The sequence below is a fragment of the Perca flavescens genome, chromosome 11 (genome assembly GCF_004354835.1).
Source record: "Perca flavescens isolate YP-PL-M2 chromosome 11, PFLA_1.0, whole genome shotgun sequence".
Taxonomy (NCBI): Eukaryota; Metazoa; Chordata; class Actinopteri; order Perciformes; family Percidae; genus Perca; species Perca flavescens.
The window spans coordinates 9,928,472-9,952,397 of record NC_041341.1 but is presented as its reverse complement, the minus strand read 5'-3'; the positions used below and the strand labels follow the sequence as shown (position 1 = coordinate 9,952,397).

Sequence of the window (23,926 nt, the reverse complement as noted above, 5' to 3'; positions counted from 1 at the left end):
ACTGCTGTGCTGTTTGCATGTGCTCACTGATAACATCCCTCTTCTGTCTCTGTCAGTTTCTTCGTAGGAGAGCTGGAGAAATGTCTGGAAGACCACGAACACCTTCCTGAGCTCTTCATCAAACACGTGAGTTAGACACTGTGTGGTCTCGCGTTGTCAGACCTATCTCCACAGCGCTGCGGAGGAAGGTCTGGCAACCGGAGCGTACACTCCTGGATGGGAGAAAAAACGGCGCTCTGGGTTGTTTGCATTTCTTTAAACCAATCACAATCGCCTCGGGTGGCGCTTAGCTTCGGACGCAGCAAGCTCTGTAAAATGGTCTCAGGAAAGGAACTTGTTTTGGTGGAACGTTTGCACCCCTCAAAAGAAAACGCCACATACAATATTAAATGAAGTGAACTGTTCACACAATACAGTAACATGAGCTGTTTAAATTAGCTGGATACATGGCTAAACATAATTTGTTCTTACCAGTGTATCGGCGTGTGTATTTTGTCCATGTCAAATCCCTGCCAATGGGTCCCAAAATGCCCCAGTTAGAGAATAAATGCCATAAATATATTCTTCGTAGATCCTTCGGTTACACTTTACTTGAAGGTATCTACATAACAGTGACATGACACGGTCATGAACGTGGCATAAACCTTATAAACAAGTCATAAACGTTTATGACATAACTCTTCTTTTAGTAAGTGTCATTCGGTTTTTGTCATGACAAGTTAGGGTTAGGGTCCATGTGTCATTACTGTGTCATGTCACTCTTATGTAGATCCCTTCAAGTAAAGTGTTAGCCATCTTTCTAATCATTCCCTAAACAACCAAGCAGGCCTGCCTTGTTGCGCGATCCAAATTTTCTTCAAAACTTGCTATTTTCAGCGCGTAACGTTACTCCGAGCTTTCGGTTATTGTTTCCTCGATGCGATCGGAGGTTAAAGTAAACGGACGGAAAGAGGAAAGTGAGGGACATCCGGCGGAACTTGAGGCGGCGCCGGAACTATCTGGTAAATGAACCGCCGTTGATGCAGACTAGACACAGTGTGATGGTGATGCTGATGACTTGTGTGCTATTACACTGTATTTGATGTGTGTGTGTTTGTGTGTTTGTGTTTTACAGGAGAGAAGACTCCACATGTATGTGGTTTACTGTCAGAATAAGCCAAAGTCGGAGTACATCGTAGCAGAATATGACACATATTTTGATGTAAGTGATGTTTTGACTCTTAGTAACTGTGTAAATAGCTAAATTTTTTAATTTAGCAAAACAACAAAAGCTTGAAATTGCAGTAATCTCTCAACCAAATGTCCTTTTTAGACTTTGAGACTCTCCGCTATATAATTACATTATTTTATCACTGCTGTAGCAGTGTTATTGCATTAATGGAAGATTTTAAGAGTTATATTGCGATTGTGATATTTAACTGGCCAAATATATAAAAAGAAACTATGAATTTGACAAATTGATGATAAAGAAGCATTCTGATGCTGGGGCCGTTTGTCTTCCAGGGAATCCAGCAGGACACCCAGTGCCGGTTGACCCTCAGTGACTTCCTCATCAAACCGATCCAGAGAATCACCAAATACCAGCTGCTACTCAAGGTAACATTTTGTAACATTGGGATTAATTAGAGTAAAACTCATAGTCCCCTTCAAATGCAAACATAATAATTTGAGAATTTATAAAATAACTGTTTCTGTCATCTATCACATGATACAAAACACTGTTTCATGTAGTTTTGACTGCTTTGAAAATGTCTTTTGGTACTGTAAAGTTACATGGAAGAAGTGATAGAAGTGGTCCAAAAATAATTCCATTCACAATCTTTTACCTGAAGTCAATCATTTGTACTGTGCAAAAACTAATCTACTTCAGCTCAAATAGACTTGAAAGGGATTTGTTACATTAAAGAAATACAATAAATGATAGTCTCGCATTGCCAGACCTTCCTCCACAGCGCTGCGTAGGATGGTCTATTTTTCTCCGGGATGGGAGAAAAACGTGCTCTGGTTTTTTGGAATTTCTTTAAACCAATCACAATAGTCTTGAACGGACGGAGCAACGGCGCCTCTACAAAATAGTCTCGGGAAGGAACTTGTTTTGGTAGAACATGTGTACGATAAAAGGTAGTCTTAGTCGTGGAACAGAAAACTCCGATTGGACAGATAGTCTAGCTAGGAGTTTAAAACGCCAACACAAAGAAAGCGGAAGTTAACGGACATCCGTTTGAAAATAGTGAAATCCGGTGGAATTTCCAGCGGCACCGGAACAATCCCGGAAGTGGACCGTCGTGGATACAGACTAATTAACTGATAACTTATTTAAGGGAAATATTGAACAGATTTCAACCTGAGACCTTAAATTCCTCAGGTTCTACAAGAAACTAGTTGTTATTGGTTGTTAAGTATGATCTCCCATAGCACCTGTTTTAATAGCAAGCAAGGAGGACATGTTTATTTATCTGACACACCTGTCTGTGTGACATTCAGGGTACAGTGATGTGTTGAAACTGTAGTGAACTGAATTGACAGTGTTAAGGGTGCGGCCATGTTTCTCCTCAGGACTTCCTGAAGTACAGCTCCAAGGCAGGCATCGACTGCGAACAAATTGAGGTAAAAAATTTAAATACTGAAATGTCACATAAATCACTTTTTGTTGTTGTGTTGAAGCAATTGCATATCTATATAGGTGGATGTCTGTTAATGTGCCTATTCATTGTCCAGCCTAAGATGTACATCACTCTCTCTGGCTCCTACAGAAAGCAGTAGATCTGATGTCTCAAGTCCCTAAACTGTGTAATGACATGATGAATTTGGGTCGGCTGCAGGGATACGAGGTACATTCACTTCCTGTTCTGCTGATTTAATAACCGGTTTGCACAAAGCACAGTTTACCTGCCAGCAGAGTAAAGAAATGTATGATTGTGTCAGCTTTGCTGTATTCCAGTAAACCCTCCACCTGCTTATTACTGGTAATAATTAGAAAAACTGACCAGTGAGCACTAAACTAATTGTGTCGACCAATCTTGATTTCTCCGCAGGGCAAACTGACCTGTCAGGGCAAACTGCTGCAGCAGGAAACCTTCTTTGTAACAGAGCAGGACGCCGGCGTCCTGTCGCGCTCCAAAGAACGGCGAGTTTTCCTCTTTGAGCAGATCGTCATCTTCAGTGAGCTGCTGAGGAAAGGCTCGTCCACGCCCGGATACCAGTTCAAGAAGAGCATCAAGGTACACAGAGGATGGGTTCCTTTATTTTCTGGGGGGGGGGGATAAGATTAGTAATTCACATTTAAACACAAACTCAACACTACATCTACTTTTTTGTGTTAGTAAATGACTAGTCTCGCGTTGCCAGACCCTCCTCCACAGCGCTGCCAAGGAAGGTCTGGCTAGCTCACCCAGCATTCCGGGATGGGAGAAAAACGTGTATCTGGTTTATTGACATTTCTTTGAACCGATCCCAATCGTCTTGGGCGGGCGCTAAGTGCCGTACGGAGCCACGGTGCCGCTGCAAAATAGCCTCGGGAAGGAACTTGTTTTGGTGGAACGTGCAAGTTCAAAAGTAGTTCCAAAATATAATTTTTGGGGGCTTTTTATGGCGACAGGATCTATCCACAGGAAAGCTTGAAGGGGAGAGAGAGGAGGGACGATATGCAGCAAAGGGCCGCGGGTCGGATTCGAACCCGGGCCGCTGCCAAGGCCTCAGCCTGGTGGCCTACATGGGGCGCACACTCTACTGGGAGAGCTAGAGGTCGCCCCAAAGGTTGTTTTAGTCGTGCAAGAGAAAACTCCGATTGGACAGATAGTCTAGCTAGCTGTCTGGATTTCCCCTGCAGAGATCTGAGGAGCAGTTAACCATAGTCCTCAGAAATCCACCGGAGTTTAAAATTCCAACACAAAGAAAGCGGAAGGTGAAAATTAGGGACATCCAGCAGAATTTCCGGTGGCACCTGAACAAGCCCGTAAATGAAACGTCAACGAGATGGATGGATGGATGGATGGATGGATAGATAGATAGATAGATGGATAGATAGATGGATAGATAGAGACTAGTAAATTATATTTAGAGTCACTTTATTACACTCTTGATCCTGCTCCTAGAGTTTATTTTCCTATTTCCAAAATCTAGTAATTTTTTCCACTTGATCCCAATAAATCTGTGAAAAATCTACTACATAACCTGGGACACTCCATCCCCAAAACTATGACACAATGCACCCCCCTCCCCAAAAAAAATAATTCTGATAGATAAAAACAGCATTCACCACCTTGGTCCCCTCCCCCACAGGTATCCTACCTGGGTCTGGAGGACAGCGCCGACAGCGATCCTTGTAAGTTTGTCTTGTCGTGTCGCGGCTCGTCAGAGCGCTTCACCCTGCAGGCCGCCAACGTCGACATCAAGCAGGTCTGGGTCCGACACATCCAGGATGTCCTGGATGCTCAGAGCAACTTCCTGTCTGGTGAGAAAATAGACACACACACACACACACACACCCCTACAATATTCTCCTCTGATGCATGACACAAAGGACCCGCCCCCCCCAGACAGACTACAGTGTAAAAAGATGAGGTTCTCCTCAGCTCACTCAAACACCGTCTCTGTCTCTGCTTTCCAAAGTTCCAAAAGTATTCTTATTCTCCATTTTTGCTCTAAACACTCATGAACCAGTAGTGATACTGTAAAGATACCCATTATGCTGATTTAGTTACATTTTTACTGTCATAATTCCACACATGTAATCGGACCATGTCAGTTGTTTTGCATGTTTTAGCGGTCTGAAATGTATTATCTGGTTGCCAAAAAGCGGGGTGTTTTTAGCTACATTATAGAGAAATCTATCGTACATGAACAAAAATCAAACATGGTTGCAATGAAAAAGGGTTATTGGGCTCTGCTTTAATGCTGGCACCAGTCTGTGACTAGCCTCAGCCGAGCCCTCCTCGGAAAAAAAAAAAAAGACACTTGACAACGGGCTTAACGAGTTTTCTGGGGGGAACCCCGGTGTGATTGTAGCTCTCCAGTCTCCCATCGAGTACCAGAAGAGCGGAGCCGGCGGCAGCTCCTCGCTGACCAGAAACCGCTCGTCCTCCGGGAGCCGGCCCTCTGTTTCGTCTCACAGCCGCCCGTCCTCTGCCGTCGGCCTCGGGGACAAGGAGACGGAGAGAGGGAGGAGCCAGATGAAGGCGTCTACCTCCAACGGCGGCTCGACGTGTTTCGACTCCAGGGTGAGTTCCTGCAAACGGCCTGGACAGCCGTGACGGGAGGGGAACTGGCTTGTTAGCTTTTTATTTCTTCAGATTATTTTTTTGTATATTTTTCAATATTTTGTCAAGTCTGGATAATGTTTCATAGTTTCTCAAAAGTCGCAACTAACAAGGTGTAGTTTTGGAGACCCACAACAACAAACTCCTCTTCATTTTGCACTTTTATTGTTTTGAAAATCTATAACCGTAGAACTGCAGCAGACAGGTGGTAAACTAGGGCATGAAGTACACTTTTTCCCCCTTCAGGCTGTCTGTGAGTCTGTTACCCGTTTGCTAAATGCCAAGGTTAAAATCTGGGCTACTGCAGGTGCAGCATATATATATATATATATATATATATATATATATATACACACACACACACACACACTTACCAAGCTGTTCTCTCTCTGGCCTACTTTGACCGACAACATTTTGACAGCTCTGCTCGCTCTCTTAATTTACAGCTCTACATCGAAGCACCGTGACCCTCCCCTCAAGGGAGAAATATATCTGAGAACAAGACTTTTAGGGTTTGGCAATCAGTAGTTAAAGTGACACTCAACTAAAATAGATCAAAGACTGCGTACTACATTCTTTAAGGCTCTATAGTAGGCAACCTTTAAAAACTGAGTCCCTTGTAGCCCCTAACCTCGCAGATAGTTTGGTTCTGAGATATGTGTTGCTGACACTTTTACATTACATGTCATTTAGGTCTCACACCTCTGGGACAACTAGGGGTTAAGAGTCTTGCTCAGGGACACATTGGTTGATGTATGAGAGGGAGAGAGAGAGAGAGAGACCCCGTACCCTCTAACGTTCTAACGCTGGGTTTAACGGCAGCTTTGTACAATTGCAACTCCGATACAGCTCTGCAAACGTGAACTCCGTCTTCTATGCTAATCTTGTATGCTAATTTAAAGGTCCAAGCCAGACTCATCTACAAAGCCAGAATCGTATCGTATAGACACGCACCAGGTCAGTGTACTGGCGGCTGCTCTGCAGTTGTGACCAATATGGCGAGACAATTTTTACCTCGATGACAAGTCTCGTCACATTGAATCTCCCGGGACGAGATCTCATTACACCTCTACTATTTCCCAATACAAAGAAGGGGAATGGTATTTCCTTTTGAAAAAAATGTGCATTCATGACAGATGTTTTCTGTTTGGGCGGAAGTTTAAGCACTCTACGTAAGGTTACAATCTCAAGTCTCTGTGTCTTCAGCACCGATGGCGATAAGCGGTAATTGCAGGTGTGTTTTGGGGATCTCACTTTCACTTTTTTATGAAGTTTAATGCTATCGCTCTTCTCATTGTTTGTTTGGCTATATTAACCGTTTACTTGCGACGCTAGCAGAGACCAGGACAACGGACATCCAGTTCATAGTACCGTAAATGCAAGGGCTCTTATCTGTGGACCATAAGCTCAGCTACCATCCTGTTACCTCATGCGGCATTAGTGACTTAAACACACATTTATATAATAGTCTTATTATTTTTAATTATTATCTTTCAGTTTAATACTTTAAAGTATGTCATGTCGATTAAGTCCTCTTAGCCCTCATGCTGTCCTTGGGTCAAATTTGACCCGTTTTCCAAGTTTTTTATATTAGAAAATATGGGATGTCAAAATAATAATAATAATAAATGTTCACTGTCAGTGAAGACTAGACCTATTTAAAATCACTCCAAGAAAAGAGATTGTGTATTAAAAAAAGCGACAAAAACATTTAAAAAAAATATTGGAAAAAAAACTCAGTGACAAAAATCTGGAAAAAAAAACCTTGAAAAAATAGGCAAAACGTCAAATGTAGGAAAAAGCAGCAAAACCTTAAAAAAAAATCATGACAAAAACCTTTTAAAAAGGAACCAAAACTTTTTGTAAGAAAAGCTAGTTTTTTGGAACAGTAGATGGGACCAACTGTCGTAGGGCTAAAAAAGAAACAGAATGCTGACACTCCTGATTGTAATTGTTTTTCCTCCCCCTACCCCCGGGCCCTGGCCTTCCTGTGCTCCCCAGGTTTGGGTCAGCTGTAATGGCGTCACAGCCAGCAGGACAGTTATCCAACCCACATAGACTCACCTTAACCTTGTCCTCAATTGTCCTCCTCCTCTCTTTGTCTGTCATTTCTTTTCCTCTTTGTGTTTTTCTCCTCTTGTCTTCTTCTCTCTTCGCCATACGCCCCCTCCCTCCCCCCACAGGACATTGAAGGCGGCTGTAACGGCGTCTCCTCCACGATGTTGGTCTCGCAGGACTACTCGGCGCTCAAGGAGAACGAGATCTGCGTCAGTCAGGGAGAGACGGTCCAGATCCTGGCCACCAATCAGCAGAACATGTACCTCGTCTATCGGCCAGCCAACAGCCAATCGCCCGCCGCCGAGGGCTGGGTGCCGGGACACATCGTAGTCCCGCTCACAAGGTCCATAAAAGACTCTTCTTCTACTTCCTCCTTCTCGGCGGCGGTGGCCGACGCCAACAACATCAAGTAAGTCCCCCCCCCAACCCCCCAAGCACTTCCTTTACCTGCAGACAGACGCACTTCTGGTTGGGCTCCAAACCAAGCACTCGGATTGGATGAGAGATTGAGGTGACAAACTCTGTCTACCCATTATTTTTTTTAATTTTTTTTTTAAATCAGCTCCAATCCCCTAGGTCCTCACTACTCATGGCCTCTGCCCTCACCTCCTAACTCCTCCCTCCCTCCTACCTTCCCTCCCCCCCCTTTAAGAACGAACTGTTGGACCTCACAGGAGATTTTTTCTTTTTCTTTTAACTCCTGACTTTGTCTTGTTGTTCCTCGGAGGTAAAAAGGTACAGAACTGGTCTCTTTACTGTCCGTCAAGCTGCTGCAGTGACAGATTAATTTCTGGGCCATTGTCACTTGACGGCTCTGTGGCAACTACATGAAAATGGATTTCAGGCTTGCAACCGAACTAAAACACAAACACAGACACACACACACATACACACACACTGATAATTGTCCATGTAAACGAGTACTGAGGATTTATCCAACAGAAATAGACTGGATAGAAAATCTTGTAACTTGTAGCTGACTCTGGAAACCAGAGAGAGAAACCCATTGACACTCATGTGGAGCTAAAACCGGACACTAATTTCAGTTCCTAACACCCTACTTTTTCTTCTTTCTTTTTTTTGTATGTGTTTATATATATATTTTTCTTTTTACGTTTTCTTTGTTTCTTTTTTTGGAAAGACAAAAAACTCACCTGGGGCATTCAGGTGGACTCAGCCCCCGTTCTCCGCAGTGGAGAAGATTTATTTTGTTGTCTGTGGCAATCTATACACACATTTGTGTTTATTCCTCTTGTTGTTTTCCTACCTTGTTATTAACTATTATTTAGTTTTACAGACAAAGTTGGATTTTGTTTCCTTCATGTTGTTTTTTTGTTTATTATGTGGGTGGTTCACTGTACAAAGTACATTTGTTTTTGGACTAAGGCTCTAGAACATTCCTGTTTGAAAAAATAAAAAATAAAAAATCCCTTTTGCACTATTTAAGATAAAGAAAAAATATGAATGAAGTCAGGCTGTGCAATATGTTGCGTTTAATGGCAACGGTCAGCATTGTATTGTTGGTAGTCTAATACTAATGATTCTAAATGTATTTTAAATATGTAAAATAAACCTTTTTGGACTTGAGCATGAGGTAGCAAAGCGACGTGAAGGTGAAGTTGTTTTGTTGTGCGTTAGGTTGAAGATGATTGTAGTTTTTAATATTTGTAAATAAACTACAGCAGCAAACGTTAAAGTGAGTGGTCTGCCTGCTTCTGTGTGCCATATTATAGATGGAGTTTTCTCTGGTTAAGATGAGAGAGAGATTTAGGAGGGACTGACGGTGTTGGTATAGGAGAGAGAAGATGACACAAACTCACTGACTCAGCAGTTATTCGGGTTATATTTTAAGGTTATGTAATCTCTACAGAGCACGTGTCAAACTCAAGGCCCTCGGTCCAAATCCAGCCCTTCGAAAATGTTGATCCGCTCCCGTATCGACTTAGGATCACGTTAAATTTTGGCACGCCTAGTTGTGCGCCAAACCAATAAGATGGTAGCCTGGTTGAAACCAGACCCTTGTCAGTTGTAACTGAGAGTGGGTCTGGGGAAGGTTCATTCACAGCCCATTTCCAAAGGGGCGTCATCAACGGACGCCACTCAAATGCCTCTTGGCGTAATTGGATAGTCCTTCAACCAATCAGACCAACGATCTGGCTGGTGTTGATAAGCCCGCCTCAACGGTTGTGATTGGTGCCTCGATTTGGAAAAAATTGAAATGGGCTTGAATGGGCTCTTGGTCAGACTGACTTGCAGAGCAAATCTTCAAATTTGCCGGAAATTCGTTAGGTTTTTCCCAGGCTAATAAGATGTTTTTTTCTAACTGCAACTACGCGACATTTAAATCAGAATTTGGCAAATTAGCCAACTTTGAGACTCAGAAATTCCCACAGAGCCAGAAGGTTTTCATATTCAGGCTGTGGAGCAGGTTGCTGTGAGGCTTTTAAAAATGCAATTATTGGGTTTGTTGATTTGCTAAATCTCCGATGGCTAAGGATCTTTTTTCCTGACTTTTTTTTTTTAGGACTTTATGTCGACCAAACAGTAAGTGAGACGATGCAGTAATACAGTAAAAAAATATTTGACTTTTTCGATTGAATAGAAGCATGTCGAGAAACTCTACACGTCTGGCCCTCGATGTGATTCTCATTTTCCAGTGGGGCCCTTTAGTGAATTTGAGTTTGACACTCCTGCTACAGAGGATCCTTTTCAGGAAATTAGACTAAAAGTAAAAAGGTTAAGCAGGGTATTTTTTTTTTTTTTTAAGAATTTATGACTATATAGTGTAACAGCACTGAAGGTTTGTTCACACTAGAGCAACAGGTATACGATTAGTGTGCACCTTTCCCTGTATGTTTAATTTCAGCTTTTTGTATTTGTTGTTATCCTAGTAACATTTCTTTTGACGTTTTGTTTGTTTTTTACTAACCAACGGTTTGACACTCCACAAAAGGTACAAACTTGAAATATACTAAATTCAAAAGTTTAGGAATGCAGAAACGGCTGCTTTTGGATTGAATGTTTTGCAAACAAATGGAATATTTTTCATGTATTTTTATTTATTTCTTTTACGTGAAGCTAAAACAAAAAAAAACTGTGGTTGAGTGGTGTGGCTAATTTACAGAAAAGGATTAGGGCCACATGTGAAAAAATTAGTTGAGTTCTGAGTTTAAAGTCAGAATTATGAAAATAAAGTCAGAATTTTGTGGGAAAAAGAATTCTCACTTTATTCACAGAATTCTACTTTAAACTCAGGACTCAAATACATTTTTCCACATGTGGCCCTAATCCTCTTCCGTACTTATGCTATATGTTTATGAATTGACAGGAATTATGTGAGCAGTGACACTGGACCAAAAACTGCTTCCAAGTTGATCTACTGCCCTGATAAAAGTGTCAAAGAAGTGGTTAATATAATATGACTTGACACTTAGAAAAAGTAGTTTTATAGAGACAGTGAAAATTATCAGGGATTCTTTTTATCCCAAACAGACATTTAGACAAGGAAAGGAGTTTGTGCCATAATTCGCTTCACTGCTCACATAGAACAGTGAATAAACCTAAATAACCATGAGTTATGAGTCTACAGGAGAAACTAGTGGGTTAAAAGTGCAGGTGTGATGCGTGAAAAACAGGTTGCAGTGTTGTCTCTGGTTGTTAGGAAGGTGTGTACAGTATGTTACTGCCTAATGTCTAATGTGTCTCTGTTGCTCTCACCTCCAGTCTAACTTGATCCCTGTCTCAATAAAGTCAGAGCAGGGTCCCTCTGTCACTATGTCCTTCCTCTCCTGTATCTTAATGGACCAGAGGAGTCTGGCTGCAGCTTCAGGCAACACAACCCTATCAGGACCCTCTGCTACAACGCATGAGGATGGACACATTTACATTGTACATGCTGACAAACAGAGATGCAACCGAGTGGTAGTATTTAGGGATGCACCGAACCCAGGATCCGGCTTTGGATTTGGCCGAATATTGGGCTTTTTGAAAGGGTTCGGTTTCTGCCGAAGTTTTTTTTTCCACCGAACCCTACGCTGCTCGGCGTAATGACGCCGCCGTTGATTACTGGAAGGTGTTTACGTAGGTGGAGCGTTCAATGCAGTAGGCTGCGCAAAAGTGAAAATGGAACTCGTGAGCAGAAAAAGTGTTGTTTGGCAGTACTTTCAGTCAAAAGGCCATTCAAGTCCAGCTACATGTTCAACTTGCAATGATGATTTGTCTCGTGGTGGCGAGGACCCTAAACACAACATCGCCGCTGTTAAAATATTTGCGTATGAAACATCCGAAAGAATACAAGTCGTGCATGAAGGAATCTACAGACAGCAGCCAGAATGCAGCAACTTAGGTACAACAGGAAGGACAGTCGCAGCTAAAATCTTGTGTTAACCATTTGTTTACTTCATTAATGTGTTTTACAACACAGTAAAATGGACTGAGGATGAGAGTAGGATTCGGTGGTATCTTAACCAGTGGATTCGGTGTTCGGCTAAACCCCAAAAATCTGGATTCGGCACATCCCTAGACAGAATTTGATTCAATACTGCTCACGGGATGTACGAGGGATGATAATAAGTCTATGAAAGTAAAATGAAGTCAGTTCTCTGCACCGTTATGTTGATTTCCCTCAGCGTTGGATGCACTTCCAATCAATATACAATACACCATTCTTTCTATTAAAGCCTATTTCTGCCTCTTAAAAAAGTATTATCTCATATCTGTATAAAAACTTTCTAATTATGATAGTATCTTGAAATTAGGAAGAATAAATTGTTGCTACATTTTTAGACAGAGACTTTCTAATTATGAGGAAGGTTTTGCAATGCTAGCTGCTAGCAGTAGCTAGTAAACAGAGCTTAGTGTCCTTACCTAGCCCAGTATGATCACCGTTGCTAGCATGCTAGGCTACCAATTTGGTGAGATAATACCAGTCAGTCATGCTAAAGTTTTCTTTTAATTTGCATGTTAATACTGGCGAATAGTAAATATAAACTTAATATAAAAAATGTAAATAATGTGCCCAGAATGAGCTTTTAAAGGTTTAAGTATGTAGCTTAAATTGACATTTTATCAAGACAATTTATGACTACAATCAAGAATTTTAAGCTCATTACGATTTTTCAAACATTAGGGTAACTAAGAACGTTTTGCTACATTACATTTCATTTAGCTATCTAAATGGTACCTTAGAAAAGATACAAAAGTGGGACAGAATAGAAATGATCGCAAAATGAGGTATTCATTTCTATTGAGTGTGTGTGTGTGTGTGTGTGTATATATATATATATATATATATATATATATATATATATATATATATATATATATATATATATATATATATATATATATATATATATATATATATATATATATACACACACACACACACACACACACACACACACACACACACACACACACACACACACACACACAAACACATCCCTCTAAATGTATAGCAATCTTCCCAGCCACTCGCTACAGAGGGTTCTTAGAAAGTCTTGACCTGACGCCATGTTGCCTCTGCAGCCAGACTAAGCTGGACACCGATTGGCTGGTTGATGTTTCTCGTTCCTGTACCGTACAGGAAGTCTCTGTCATGGAACACACTGCGTGCCAGGAAGCGCGCTGAAGCCAAGGATTCCTTCACCTCGGCGGGGGTCAGAGGTCAGGAGAATGGCCTCCTCCGTAAGCCCAAAGAAAGCCCGGGCCCTCCCCCGCTCGCCTCCCCCGCCACCAGGGCGAAGGGCAAAGTGAGTAAAGCAGGCCGACGGCACACGCTGGTGATGTCATATGTGTGTGCCGAAACCCCTCACCTGCCCCTCTTGGTTTTTAGTTTTCTTCTTAACCTGTGTGTGTGCTCGAATGTGTGTGTGCAAACAGTGGTTGATGTCTCTCTATTTGACTCCAGTGGTGGTTCTCAACCTGCAGAAGATATTAATTCAAACTGTTATTGGGCTCAGTACATTTTGTATTTATGGATCAAGTTATGGGATGTTGGGTGATGTGGCCAGCCTAACCACGACTTCAGGTTCAGGCATAACTTACTGTTAATAAACCAGCCACTTTTGTATTCAATGTAGCCAATATTTATTTATATTCATCTACTTCTTTTGTTGTGTCCATAGTCTATATCCATGATTGCTCCAGTTGCCGACAGAAATTCCGCCGGATTTCACTCGCTTAGGCCGCATATCCGTTACCTTCCTCTTCCTTTGTGTTGGCATTTTAAACTCTGGTGGATTTCTGAGGACTATGGTTAACTGCTCCTCAGATCTCTGCAGGGGAAATCCAGACAGCTAGCTAGACTATCTGTCCAATCTGAGTTTTCTGTTGCACGACTAAAACTACTTTAGAACGTACACGTGTTCCACCAAAACAAGTTCCTTCCAGAGGCTATTTTGCAGCGACGCCGTTGCTCCGTACGGCGCTTAGAGGATTGTGATTGGTTTAAAGAAATGCCAATAAACCAGAGCACATCTTTTCTTAACTAGTCGTTTTGGTGCCTTATCTTAACTTTCGTCGCTCATATTTTGTGGACTAAATTTAACCGTAATGTCCGCCGAAACGAGCAGCAGCTCGCGGTGCTCCGTACTCGGCTCAAAGTCATCTATTTTTGGCTAAACACATCTACTAACTGCCGCTGATACGACGAACTGTGACGGAGGTCCGTATCCCGCGTAGCAAAGCTCTGTAGCACCTTTAACAACTAGCAACTGCTTGGTTCCAGGTCAAAATGCTGTTATAAATGCTTGTGTGAAAAAACCCTAAAGTTTAAGATGGCTGTAGGCAGATTAAACAAAGTTGTTTTTAAAAAAAATAAAATAAATAAAGAAGCTAATCATGGAAATAAAATGACATTTCAAAATCTAAAGATATTAAAAAATCTAAAAATATTCCACGGTTGAGAACCATTAAAGAAGAACAATGCACTTTTTCCCCCTTTGTTTTACCCTCAAATGCACTGATTTGAAAATAAAAGTCTGATTTCTTTTGGTGTTTTTGCGTTGTGATTTCTTTCCCCCTCCTTGTGCACGGATAGAGGTAGAATTCACTGACCTTTTGGATTTAAGTTTGATTTTGTTTTTACTCTGCTGTGCTAACCAGTGTTTTCTGTAGTGGACTAACATCATGGAGCTCACCAAAATGTTAGTTTGTAGCTATATAACATCATCCTGTAAGAATTTTTATTGATAAATGTGAATCCTCATGTGTACAGTCATATTATATGACTGAGATGTTGTTTGTGATGGTTGTGTGTTTGATTTACAGTACAAAGTTACATTTTTAAGATCAGCATGTGAAGAAAAACAGACTTTACGCTACGTTTATCTGTATCTCTTTCTTTGTATTTCTCTCTTATGAATGTACTGTATGAAAAACATTGCTTACTTCTGCTCCTTTACTATCCAGACTGAAAGGGTTTTTACATACAGTAAATGGCAGCGGCTAGCATTTAGTAAGGTATGCTGAGATCCACATACTATGAGAAGTATGTCTAACAGTAACACTGGTATAGATAGAGCTTAAACACAACACTGTCCATAGTAACACTGGTATAGATGGAGCTTAAACACAAAACTGTCTATAGTAACACTGGTATAGATAGAGCTTAAACACAACACTGTAAATGTCCAAAACCGATAAAGCTCAGATAATGGCAACCAGTCAGATTTACAGCACTGTTATCCTTTAATAAGAAGCTAAGAGGCAGTTCTGTTAATCTAGGGCTGCACACTAAGAGGGAAATATGCCATATGTATATAGCATGGTTGAATATGACGATAGTAATATTACTTCGGATAAATAAACCGATATTAAAGTGTACTCACTTCTGCATTTCTTCTGGTTTTGTGTTCTGCGATATACAACAAATTGCTTGTTGAATTTAAAACAAATGAAAGGAAATCATTTCCAACATTCTTCTATTAAACAAATTGAACATTGAATTGAATATAAAAGGCACTACTTAAGAAAAAAATGGCCGTTATGTTTTAAAGTGCAGTTTTCTGCTGATATTTTCTTTCAACTAACAGAAAAAATCTTTCTTTTGCAATATGTTGCAGTTTTTTGCGACGTTTATTGCGCAAGGTGATTTTGCGATGGCGATTTATAAAAAAAAAATATATATATTGTGCAGCCCTAGTTTAATCTCTGTCCCTTTTGTGTACGTCTATTGACACAAAAAATGTAATAAGATATATGAATCCTGCTTGCTGCTTAGTGAAAGAGAAGATTTAAGACAAAGATCCTAGACTAGAAGAACAATGAATGAGTCTGGGACATCAACGTCAATGTTTTGAAGCCAGGAACTTTGGCTTACCTCTTGTGAGAAGCACTAGAGATGCACTAGACACCATAGCTGACTGTAGGGTGAGACACCTGTCAGCCAACAAACCCTACCTCTCTTTCAGCAATAATATCTTTGTTAGGGAACTTTTTATTTTTATTTTTTAAATAGGCTAGAACTCATACAATGGACCTTTTCCACAGCAGTCATTTTGACTGGTCATAGTAGGAAAAGCACGGCTGAAATTAATAACAATTCCATCTAGTGTCCCAGTAAGCTATTTCAGTGAGTCAGCATGCACAATACCAGGACCTCTCCTAAGTGGAATGCAGCCATCAGTAATGGTTTAATACATCTGTGCTTTTCCTACTATGACATGTCAACATGTCTGCCCTGAAAAAGGTCTACGGAGCCGGAGTCAACTGCAGCCGCCTGTGTTCGAGTCCGGCCCAGGGCCGTTTGCTGCATGTCTTCCCCTTTCTCTACCCTGCCTTTCCTGACTCACTATCATACAAAGCAGAAATGCCAGAAGAAAAAAAAAAAAATAGATATGCGTGTGGGAATTGTCTCGGAGTCAGCATTTAATCACTTAGTGGTTGATTGCTTAGTGGTTGATCGCTTACTTGATAGAGTGTAGGGTACACCATTCTTCCTAAGAATTAAACGGAAAAAGGAGAGGAAGCAAAGCTACCTTTTGTCCAAAACCAGCTTCCGTGGAGTATCAGCCAAACAGACCGGGTTCTGTGCAGGACTTCCAGTACATTTAAAACCCTCCACAGCAGGCATGATTAAAGGAATGGTTTTCTTTTCCTCTCTTTAGCCACAGAGTGATAACCATACAAATACTCCTAATGTTCTCTTCATCCTCCAACTCTTCTTTTATTTCCTTTTCCTCTCATCTTTCTTTGTCATGTTTCTCCCCTTCTCTCCTACCTTTCCTCTCCTAATGCCCTTCTCTACTTGTCTGCTTCCCTCCCCTCGTGCTTTATCCACATCTTTTTTTCCTTCCTTATTTCCTGTCCTATTATTCCCTTGTTCTGCTCTTCCTTTTTTCACAATTGTGTCTGTTGTCCTTGCTTTTTTTTTTTTTTTTTTTTTTTTGCTCCACCCTAACACCTACCTTCTTTAAACTCTCTTCTCTATCATTCTTCTACTTTCCTCTTCCTCCACCACCAGGACGTTCACACGTCAGATGAGTCCGACTGTGATGATGACCTGGACCCAAAAACCGGCATGGAGGTACCCACATGCAATCCTTTTTTGTTCAAGGAAAAGACTTGCATGGAGTTACAAAACCTGATTATTTGATCTAACACAAGCAAGCAGTGGCAGAGAATCTTAGTTTTAAAGTCTTAGTGTGGACAGAAAACTGCGATTATAGTACATCATTTTCAAATAAAGCAAATACTGTGTTTAATGGTGTATTATGTGTTGAAAGCGAAACCTCACGTAATCTTTAACTTTGGACCTCATCTGTTTTCCAGCTTCTCAACCCAAACTTCATCCAGCAAGGTAATGGTTTTAGCTTCAGACTGTGTGTGTCTGTGTGTCTGTGTGTCTGTGTGTCTGTGTGTGTGTGTGTGTGTGTGTGTGTGTGTGTGTGTGTGTGTGTGTGTGTGTGTGTGTGTGTGTGTGTGTGTGTGTGTTTCAACTATATTTCTGGGGTCCAAAAACTGGACCCCACAACATTTAAAGAGCTGTTTGAGAGTTAGAATTGGGTATGGGTTAAGGTTAGGCATTTAGTTGTGATGGTTAAGGTAAGGGGCTAGGGAATGCATTATGTCAAGGACGGTTCCCCACAAAAAGTGTGTGTTCTAGGAGGCGTGCATATTCAAAATGAGTAATGGGCTTCTCTCAAAGAGGCTTCTGCACACACCTCACCAACTGCAGAGCATAATAGTCCCCAATGCTGTTCAACTCAAAACTTGAATCGTTTTGGCAGCATGCATGCTTGATGAATTATGCCAGACACCAGAATCAGCCTGGTTACCACTAGCCTGGTTCCCAAAACTGGGCTGCTAACTGGGCCCACGTCCACATCCACATCAAATGGCATCCATGTGAACCAACATTTAATCCATGTAGCGCCAGAACACAGCGGAGTATGCCGACACTGTGCAAGAATTAGCCCTGACTTGGCTGGTTATGTTATTATGTTTTTGTAAGTCATTTTCAAGGTGCTGTAGGTAGGATTGTGAAGATCCAGGACTTAGACAAAATGTTTTAACATCGACAACTTCTCACTCCCTCCCCCCTTTCTGCTGAAGCCCAAAACGGTCTCCTAAGCCCCTCCCTCCACAAGGGAGAATGAATGTGTGTGCATGAGCCGTGATTGACACAAAGTTAGAATAATAAAAAATAATAATCTACATTATATGTACTACATTATGGTACATTTAACTAGAAGTTGGAAGTACACTGTGTTTCCTGCGTGCAGTGGCTCCAGAGTTCCTCGTCCCTCTGTCAGACGTGGTGTGTGCGTTCGGGGAGACTGTGGTCCTCTGCTGTAAAGTCTGCGGGCGACCCAAACCCTCCGTCACCCTGAAGGGTCCCGACCAGAACCCAGTGACCAGCAACAACCGCTTCACCATAGACATCAGGTAACGACAAAAGCATGTGTGCTTGTGCGTGCAGTTTCCTCTGTTTTACACTGATTGAAGTCGCTCAAATTCCTACAGTGTTACATTTTCAATTCAATTGTATAAATACAATTGAATACACTGTCAAATCACAACAGGAATTATGTCAGGACACTTTACAGATAGGGCAGGTGTAGACCACACGCTATAATTTACAAAGACCCAACAATTCCCCCCCTAAGAGCAAGCATTTGGTGCGACAGTGTCGAAGGAAAACTTTATTTTCACAGGCAGAAACCTCGGACAGACCCTGACTCCTGGTGGGCCACCATCTGCCGCTGCCGGGTTGGGACACAGAGACGCATATACAGATACGGAGAAATAAGATTCATAATAATTGTAACAATTGGTATGATGATATCAGCTGCTACAATAAAGTAATAATAGAACTTTGACTAAAAATAATAATAGTAGTAGTAGTGCAGGGCGTAGCAGGGCATTGAGCAGGACCGCGGCATCAGCTGCAAACACGATTTAGGTGCCACCCCAATCCAAGGAAAACCGCAAGGCGACAAAACGTAAGGACTCCGGGGAATAAGCTCCCCGGAGCTAATTTAATAACAAGCATTACTGGGACATGAATGCACACAGATGGAAAGGCTGCTTTCTTCACATCATCTCCCCTCTTCTTTCTCTTTTTCTCAATCCCTTCGCCTTCATCCTCTCCAGGGATACAGGTGACATCTTGTTGAAGATCTGTAATCTGATGCCTCAGGACACAGGGATCTACACCTGCGTTGCCATTAACAACCACGGCTCTGCGTCCTCCTCCGCCTCCATTAAAGTGCAAGGTAACACACCTGGATTAAAAGATGCAGCATTTCACCTTTAAAATAAATCAGGAACCCCTGGTCAGCACCAGACAGTTAAGTAGGTGTAATGGTATACAGCAGGATTTAACAATTATTTTGTTTATGTTTATTTGTTTCTCAGACATAAAATCACATTACATTGAAGAAATACAAAATGTGAGGGTGTGGTAGAAACCTGTAATGGCTTATATAAAAACCACACCCCCAAGGACAAACCAACTATAGACATATTTTCATTGTCAGCTAACCGGTCAATTATTACGATCTTGATTAATCGGTTAGTTGTTTGGGCAATAAAATAGTGAATAATGTGGATCGGTGTTTTCCAAAACCCCAAATGAGTGAAGAAAAAACTAACAATTAGGAAGCTGGAATCAGAATGGTATACATGTTATTATATAAATGTTATAAATATAACTGTTAAAATGTTAAAATATCTCAAACCGAGTCATGGATCAGCAAAACAGTTGTCAATGAATTTAATAGCTGACATCGAGTTACTTTTTGCAGCTCTCCTTGAGATGTTCAACAGCAATTCCTTCCAAACAGAGCAGCTGCAGTGGTCTGCTGACTGTATGTCTTTTCGGTCTCCTGCAGGTATCCCAGCAGCACCTGGGAGACCGGTGGCCCAGGAGGCCAGCAGCACGGCAGTGATGATCCACTGGCCGCCTCCGGCTTCACCAGCTCACTGTGCTGCCAGCAGCTACACCGTGGAGTACAGACAGGAAGTGTGTGTGTGTGTGTGTATGTGTGTGTGTGTGTGTGTGTGTGTGTGTGTGTGTGAGAGAGACTGGGTGGATCTTTGCTTTTGAAATATTCAGAGGCTAAACCTTTTCTCCTCTCTCACCCTCAGACTCGTTGCTATGGCAGCAGGTGGCCAGCAGCAGAGAGGAGTGTGTCCAGATCGACACACTGATCCCCGGAGGTCACTATCAGTTCAGAGTGCGAGCCTCCAACCGTTGGGGGGTCAGCGCCCCATCCGAGCCCTCAAATATGGTCACCCTGCCCAGTAGCAGTACGTCTGCACACACACACACACACACACACACACACACACACACACACACACACACAGTTTCATAATGTGGGTGCAACACCTTCAAAGGAATAGTTCAACATTTTTCAAAATTGTTTATTTTTTTTCTTTACAAGAGTGAATGATAGATATCAATCAATCTCATGCTTAGCCTAATAGCTTAGCTTAGCATAAAGGCTTCCGGAGGAACAGCTAGCACAGTTAAAAAAATTACAATTTGTTTTGTTTATTAAACCCAAACATAAATATAAAAAAATATATATATTTTTTCAATTTTAGGGTTAAGTGGCGTTCTTACAGTGTAACAGAACCATGTTAGCTGTTTCCCTGTTGTTTTTAGTCTTTATGCTAAGCTAGGCTAACTGCATCCTGATTCCAGCTTCTGTACTCAGTGCAAGATATGAGATTAGAAAAGATATTTTCCTTTTCATTTATTTTTTTTTTTTTTACAGCCATGATTATTTTGAATTTATATCACACTAGGCTGTCTAAACCATCTGAATAATACAACCTATTAATAGATGCATCAAAACAGCTTACATTAAAGTCATATCCACAGTCTCTTAGACTAAAGCAAAAGGAGACTGTGATTTTCATTACACCGCAACAGGAAAGTGTGGGACAGAACACATGACGCACTGATGATGTCGAGAGGGTTGCACTATGGAAAAGCTCATGTAGTGTTGAAAAAGTTCAAAGGGTTAATCCTTCAATCTCCTGCTCTTTCGCTGTCCAGACTCTGGGTATGATGGAACAGGGATCCAGTGGAAAGAGAACTTTGAGTCAACCTTCTCTGAGATCTGTGAGATTGGGAGGTAAACGGTCGCAAATCACTGACTTTCGAAACAATGTCTTTCACAACCCAAAATTGATTTTCAGCCCAGCTGTTGAGAGTTGTTTTTTTTTAAATTCAGCCTCTCTTCTGCTTGTTTGTCTCACCAGGGGACGGTTTTCAGTGGTGAGGAAATGTCTCAACAAGTCTACAAAGAAAGAGGTAGGGCATCCCTGACTTGATTTGGTGTTGTTCACCTGTTGTAAAGTGGGTATTGCTCTTTACTGTTCAGGTAACTGTTCAGGCAAGTGTTTAGCTTAAAGGAGAAATCTGGCGCAAAATGAACCTAGGAGTTAATTACATATGTGTACCGAGTCGACCGTTCTCTGGGATATGTTTTCATGCTAATCGAATGTGACAAGTTTCATCGCAAACTAAGCTAATTAGCTTATAGCGCTAGTCGTCGGGGCACGGGTAAAGTAAAAAGAAATCTCTATTTCTATACCACTAACAAGGCTCAAAATAGCACCACACTTCCACGGTAGCATAATGAGGGTCCCTACATGTAAACCGAAGCATTGAGAACTTTGTAAGTGTACAGACAGTTTATTAAAGTGCCCATATTATGCTCATTTTCAGGTTCATAACTGTATTTTAAGGTTGTACCAGAATAGGTTTACATGGTTTAATTTTCAAAAAACACCATATTTTTGTTGTACTGCACAGCTCTCTCTCACTGCTGCAGATCTCTCTCTTTTCACCTGGTCTCTGTTTTAGCTACAGAGTGAGACCTCTTTTCATCTTCTTCTGTACTATTTTTGATTGCACTCGCACATGCGCAGTAGCTCAGATGTAGAGCGTATCAGCTAGCTAACTCTAGAGACAGTAAAAGAAAGCCTGTTTCTCCAACTTTGGTCAGTTATAAGGCAGGATTAGCTGGGAGACTTCTAAATGAGGGCGCACATGTAAGTAGTTCTTTTGTAAATTATGGTGAACTTGTGTGTGTTGTAGCAGTGCTTTGCTATTGAGAACGACGTAGCATGCCTGCGTTAGCATTAGCGTTAGCATGCTAACGCTACGAGCTAACGCTACAAGCTAACGGTTGTGGTTAGCCAGCCGATTTTGAACAGCTCACTAGGAGACTGAAGGCAGGACACATTCAGAAACCGTATCTCACTCAAAACAGCGTGTATGGATTTTTTTCTTAGTATGTGTGTGTGTGTGTGTGGAAGCACCAGAGACACCCCAAATCCCAGAAAAAGTGTTTTTTTCACAATATGGGCACTTTAAAAACATAGTTTAGAAAGACTGTACAGGCGGGCGCCATCTTGGGAAAGCAGTCCCAACCAGTCGAATGACAAACGCCGTGCTTGAGCTACATTACTGGTTACACAGCGTTCGTCGTTCGATTGGTCGCGACTGCTTTACACTTACAAAGTTCTCAGTGCTTCGGTTTACAAGTAGTGACCGTCATTATATTACCAATTGTATTATGAGTTGACATTTAGGTTGCAGTTTGGTCTATTTATGTGTTTTAAGATGCACTTAAACATTTTTATAAGTATATTTTATTCCCAAAGTATTAGTGTTCATCTTCAGTAGATTTTAAGAGACTTTTAATTGATAAATGGAAGTTTTTAAACATTTCTATACATATTAGTTTATTTCTATGCATTTCAGCTTTCAGTGTAGTTTGTGTTTATGTGTTTCAGGTTAAAGCGAAGAATTTATTTCTTGAAAAATAGCAGCATATCTGTATTTCTCACTTTGAAGTTGCATATTTCAGTTTGCAGTGAATTTCGTCTTTCAGTGTGTTGTTCTTCTGTTCAGGTTGCGGTTAAATTTGTGAGTAAGAAGATGCAGAAGAAGGAGCAGGTGGCTCACGAGGCGGACGTCCTCCGACATGTACAGCATCACCAGCTGGTGGCGCTGTCGGACACGTACGAGTCTCCCACCTCTCTGATGCTGATCCTGGAGCTGTGAGTCTGACTCAATCAAAGGAACTCTCGCTTTAAGATTCAAACTAAGTCCCTTTTACACACTTAACTTATGATCGATTAATGTATCTGCAAATGTTTTTTTGGGGGGGGATTTTGACAATGCTTTCTGTTATAGGGTTGTAAGGTTGTTTATTGAAAAATAAATAAATAGATTAAGAACACTTTGATAAGGGTATGGACAGTTCAAAAAGGGTAGGACCTGAAAAGCATTTAGCTTCTTTCATATATGTATATGTTGTGTGTGTGTGTGTGTATGTATATATATATATATATATATATATATATACATACATACATACATACATACATACATACATCTTCACATACATACATACATACATCTTCTAATTTACACACATATATATATATATGTGTGTGTTTTTATCACACACACAGATAAAAAACACACACATATATATATATATATATATATATATATATATATATATATATATATATGTGTGTGTATATATATGTGTGTGTATATATATATATGTGTGTATATATATATATGTGTGTATATATATATATATATATATATATATATATATATATATATATATATATATATATATATATATATATATATATATATAATAACTATTCATTCATGCATTTATCTGAATGTTACTTAATGTGCGTGTGTGTGTGTGTGTGTGTCAGGCTTGAGGGTGGTCGTTTGCTCGATTACCTGGTCGCCCACGATGAGCTGATGGAGGAGAAGGTGGCGTTCTTCATCAGAGAGACACTAGAGGCCCTGCAGCACCTTCATACCTGCAGAGTGGCACACCTGGATCTGAAGGTGAGAACTACAGTATATGTGTGTGTGTGTGTGTGTGTGTGCTGTGGCTCACTATCTATTGGAAGGTTGGTGGATCAATCCCCGGCCCTGCAGTCCGATGTCAGTGTCCTTTGGCAAGACACTGAACCCCAAATTGCTCCGTTGCTGCGCCTTCAGTGTGTAAATGTTTGTGAATGTGTATCTCATGAGCACCTTGGTGGCAGCCTCGGCCACAATGTATGAACTTAAACGAGAAAAATCGATATTAAAAAGACAAATA

At 41.1% G+C, this 23,926-nt stretch overlaps 1 protein-coding gene across 2 annotated transcripts in view; it reads left to right on the top strand.

The window, feature by feature from the left end:
* LOC114563757 (kalirin) overlaps positions 1-7,931 on the top strand; it is a 169,698-nt gene extending 161,767 nt beyond the window's left edge. For both annotated transcript variants that reach the window (XM_028590599.1, XM_028590597.1), the window contains 9 exons: positions 57-126; positions 1,115-1,201; positions 1,504-1,596; positions 2,557-2,607; positions 2,754-2,831; positions 3,036-3,221; positions 4,282-4,453; positions 5,008-5,219; positions 7,442-7,931. In XM_028590599.1, coding sequence (XP_028446400.1) covers positions 57-126; positions 1,115-1,201; positions 1,504-1,596; positions 2,557-2,607; positions 2,754-2,831; positions 3,036-3,221; positions 4,282-4,453; positions 5,008-5,219; positions 7,442-7,729 — 1,237 coding nt within the window. In that variant the 3' untranslated portion in view covers positions 7,730-7,931. The remainder of the gene's footprint in view (positions 1-56; positions 127-1,114; positions 1,202-1,503; positions 1,597-2,556; positions 2,608-2,753; positions 2,832-3,035; positions 3,222-4,281; positions 4,454-5,007; positions 5,220-7,441) is intronic.
* Positions 7,932-23,926: the final 15,995 nt, after the last annotated feature.